Genomic DNA, 4,662 nt, shown 5'->3' on the forward strand with positions numbered 1-4,662 from the left:
GATTGTTGGTTTATTTAGACAATGTTTACTTTTTAATTAGATGAATGCTTGCTACTTTATTAAGACAATGATTAGGTTTTAATTAGATAAATGTTTGAACATATATATGATATCATGGATATGTGAAGCTTAATATGGATAAGTATTTTATTACTTTACAAAACAATCTCTATTTTTTTTGTTTTACTATAAATTAATGTTTAAACAATGTTTCATTTTAAATCATATATGATTTTGATATTTCTAATAGTTATAAAATGCCTTGTTCTTTGTACAATACGATGTGATATCGACAATCACATGTGATTATTAAAATAATCACATATGATTATAAAAAAATTTTATAATACATTTATATTGAATAACTTAAACATAATTTATATATCAATCGATTATGTGATTAAACATGTAAACATTAATGTAAATAGATGTGATTAGAAAAATTATACAAATACATAAACTCTTATATAATGATTTATTTACACAATGGCATGTGATTATGAATGTAAACACATATTATTTGGAAAATCATGTGTGATTATATTCATAATCATTTACGAAAGAATTAACATATGATTTCAACAAACACATGTGATTAAAAGATTTTAGATCAGAAATATTAAATCAGAAAGAATCACATATGATTAGTTTGCATCGATTATGAACAATGTATGATTTATACATCAATCACATGTGATTACAAACATAAACATAGTTTGAATACTAAATCACATATGATTACCATATGTAATATAGACAAACTTATTAAATCAAACACACTCATATATAATTATTACTTGTAATGAAAATTAAAAACAAACTCAAATATGATTATTATCAATTGTTATGAACATATAATGCTTAAAAAATATAAAACTAAAAATCAAAAAATAAATCTCATAAAAATAAAATATGATTATGACTTAAAAAATCATATATGATTATCAATTCTTATGAACATTGTATGCTATACATCATTTCTAAGCAACAAATCTGCTTGGACAAGTACGGCTATTGTGCGGTTCTCTTTTACCACACACTGATCATTTTTTGGTCTTCTTTTGAACTTTCATAATTGATTTTTCAACTTCACCAATAAGCATTTTCTTTCTACATCCTTTATTGTGTTGAGCATCTAGAACAAAAATCTCAACCTCTTCTGGTATAGTAACCTTATAAAGTCTCTCAACGGCATCAAAATTTGTAATAGGCACATCATTTGAAGAATTACTCTTCATATCATTCAACAAAAGCTGTGTTTTTTCAGCCAAAGATGCTAGCTTCTACTTATCAACTCTCACAATATCTAAAGCATACTCAGTATTGAAAAATACTTCATTGACCAATTTTGTAACATCTGCATCCTCTTCATCAAAACGATCTCTTGATAGTTGATAATTTGAAGATATTACATCCTTTCTCCATTGCCTAGGAATATATTTATCCGTAATTTCATCAAAAATTTTGTTCATCAATATTCCGAAAGCATGTCTACACAGTATACCAAAATGATTAAAATATACACAACTGCAGTTCACTTCCTTTTCAACATATTTTAGTTCCACCTATAACAATACAAAATCACATATGATTATACATTAGCCATCTGATTATACATGTACTTATAATCATATATGATTGTACATGTACTTGTAATAACATGTACTTATAATCACATGTACCTATAATCACATCTGGAGGGGCATGTATGATCACATGTGATTTTAATCACATGTACCCATAATAAAATCTGATTATAATCAGATGTGATTTAAAAAATTAAAATTTCCATTAATCACATCTAATTATAATTGCATGTGATTATAACATTATGATGATATAAAAAATAAGGTATAATTAAAAACTAAAATACCTTATACGTTGCTTTTACTTCATGTTTATGGTACATGTGCCTAACTTTAAAAAGTTCCCATCCATCTCCCTCGCTTAAATCTTTAACATCACAATACCATCTTCCTTTATAAATCTCTTTTTGAACTTCAAAAAATAACTTGCTCGTGTAGACGTTTGTTGCATGTCCTTCTATCATACGTGGAAACTTCAAAGAATAATGTGCTCCCTTAGTTTTATGATCAAGTTCACGTTGATTATATCTTGTTTTTGAATGGCATTTTCGTATTCTTCATAAAATTTAGAAGAAAATTTTCCGTTTGAGAGTATGAATTGGAAAAGGAGTTGATACTCTCAGACCTTGATGTTGTCTTCATCAACCTGCATATTGGAAAATCACTGAAATATGCAGGTAACCATGCTTCCTTATTTTTCAAAAATATATTTAAACCACCTCTCATCTTCAAGATTAAATTCTTTCATCATAAGTTCCTGATTCCACTCAAAAACATCACACTCAATATACATGTCCCAAACAAGCTTATTGAATCTTTTCTTGAAATCGGTGCTTTTAAGAAATTCCACAGATAGATGTAATAATCACATGTAATTCACATATTAATATTCAAATATAAAGGTAATAATAAGATCTCATAACTTAAAATGATTCAATCACATGTTATTATAAACATAAAATAACAAATAATGTGCTTTAATCATATGTGATTAGAATCTGTTACAACAAATTAAAATTTAGTAATAATCTTAAATATATTAACCTTTAATGAATATATGACTAAAATCATATGTGATTAACATTTAATAACAATCTTAAATGTATTAACCTTTAATTGAATATATGACTAAAATCATATGTGATTATAAATCTTTTATATATCCAAATATGTTCAATCATATATAATTAACAGAAGCAAACATATAAAAAAAAATAATACCTTTTTTGGCAGTTTCTACATGATATGCCACATGCACAATCTATACCCTGACAGATAAAAAACCGAATCAACAACTTGAGTTAGTGTTGGATCTTGATTCGTTAAAACCAATAATGGTTGTTTATTTAAATGAGCCTTCAAAAATTGTTCAAGTAGCCACTTGTACGAATCCTCGTCCTCGGTGCTTAACAACCTAGCTCCAACAGCAACAGATGATTTATGATGATCAATAACAGTGAATGGAACAAAAACCAATGCATACCTGTTTCATATATAACGATATCCAAAATAAATTAAAAATAATGATATTAATCACATATGATTAAACAAAAAATCAAATCAGAATGCTTGTTAACAATTAATAAATCATATATGATTAGAAAAATAATTACATCAGCATAATTGTTGATTTTTGAGATTTAATCAATCAACAATCACATGTGATTATAACACATAATAACATTAGTATGCTTGTTGATAAGTAATCATTCATATTTAATTATAATAATAATCACATTACAATACATGTTGATCATTCATCAATCGCATATGATTACAATCATAATCACATCAGTATACTTGTTGACAATCGATAAATCACAAGTGATTTAAAAATAACTACATGAGCATACTTATTGTGTATTCATCAATCACATATAATTAAAAACATAAATATAGAAGAAAAACTTACTTGTTTGCACGAAATGTTGCATCAAAAGACATGACATCTCCGAATTCACTATAATATGCTTTCTCCGTTTCATCGGCCCAAAACATTCAAAACCTTATTTTCATCGCATTTAAAATAAAAAGAATAATTCGGATAGTTGTTTTTCCGATCATTCATCTTATTAACGATAAGTTGTGCATCTCTGATTCCAATAATAGATCCCATACCCCTCTTGAAATTTCTGTAATCTACAACATTACCCTTACATGCTGAAAACCGCCTTTCAAGGTTGATTTCAGCTTGTAAGCTTTTGTAGCACCCATTTTCACTATAGAAGCCCGAACAATGAACTCCTTGTCAGAATATGAAAGAGCCCTTGTACTTTTCAAGTGAAATTTATCTTTAAGGTCATGGTTGTGATTTTCTTGAAACTTGTCAAACCTATACTCATCTGTTCCTTTGACACGTTTCACAATAATATTAGCTTTACAGTTTGTCACCCTGTAGATTGTATTACGTTCCATTGAATTCATTTTTTGTTTACCCATCCTTTTGCAAACCACAAAGCTATGCTTTATTATATCACCATTTTTACTTAATATGTATATATGAACATCAAAACCAACCTTCTTTGCATATCTTTTATAAAAATTAACTCCCTCATCAACATCTTTGAACCTCATTGACTTAGTGGGTTTAAACTCTTCAGGAACATCTGGTCTAATATCATGCAAAGGCTCTGACATATAAAAATATGATACACAACTTGTACTCATCATACTGCTTGAATTTGCATCATTGGAAGAAGTACAACATTCACCTGTAGAATCAATGATAATCACATGTGATTTAAAATGAGATCCTTATATAATCATATGTGATTATACCAGATAATTGAACATAGATAAATTGACAATCACATAAGATTAACAATATAATAAACAGACAATCATATATGATTAACACAATAATAAACAGATTTAATAAAGAACTATTGAATAATCACATGACAGAAAATTGAATATACATCATTAAGGATAAATTTATTAACAAAATAAAATGACTAATCACATGTGATTAATATAGAATTCATTTTATAATCATATGTGATTATAATAAAAATTGAACATAGATAAAATAAACAGATATAAATATATATTAAAATATGAAAAAAATGAATAATCA

The 4,662-nt window shown here is 26.7% G+C and overlaps 1 protein-coding gene across 1 annotated transcript; it reads right to left on the bottom strand.

Moving 5' to 3' along the window:
* Positions 1–1,043: 1,043 nt before the first annotated feature.
* LOC145104796 (protein FAR1-RELATED SEQUENCE 5-like) lies at positions 1,044–3,584 on the bottom strand. The gene is made up of 7 exons (XM_079041978.1): positions 3,499–3,584; positions 2,854–3,069; positions 2,306–2,419; positions 2,212–2,232; positions 1,874–2,114; positions 1,335–1,565; positions 1,044–1,232 (listed from the first exon to the last, which is right to left on the bottom strand). Exons 1-7 carry the CDS (start codon positions 3,582–3,584, stop codon positions 1,044–1,046), a joined length of 1,098 nt encoding a protein of 365 aa, XP_078898104.1.
* Positions 3,585–4,662: the final 1,078 nt, after the last annotated feature.

Source organism: Lactuca virosa, chromosome 4 (genome assembly GCF_052849685.1).
Source record: "Lactuca virosa cultivar CGN04683 chromosome 4, Lactuca_virosa_CGN04683_v6, whole genome shotgun sequence".
NCBI lineage: Eukaryota > Viridiplantae > Streptophyta > Magnoliopsida > Asterales > Asteraceae > Lactuca > Lactuca virosa.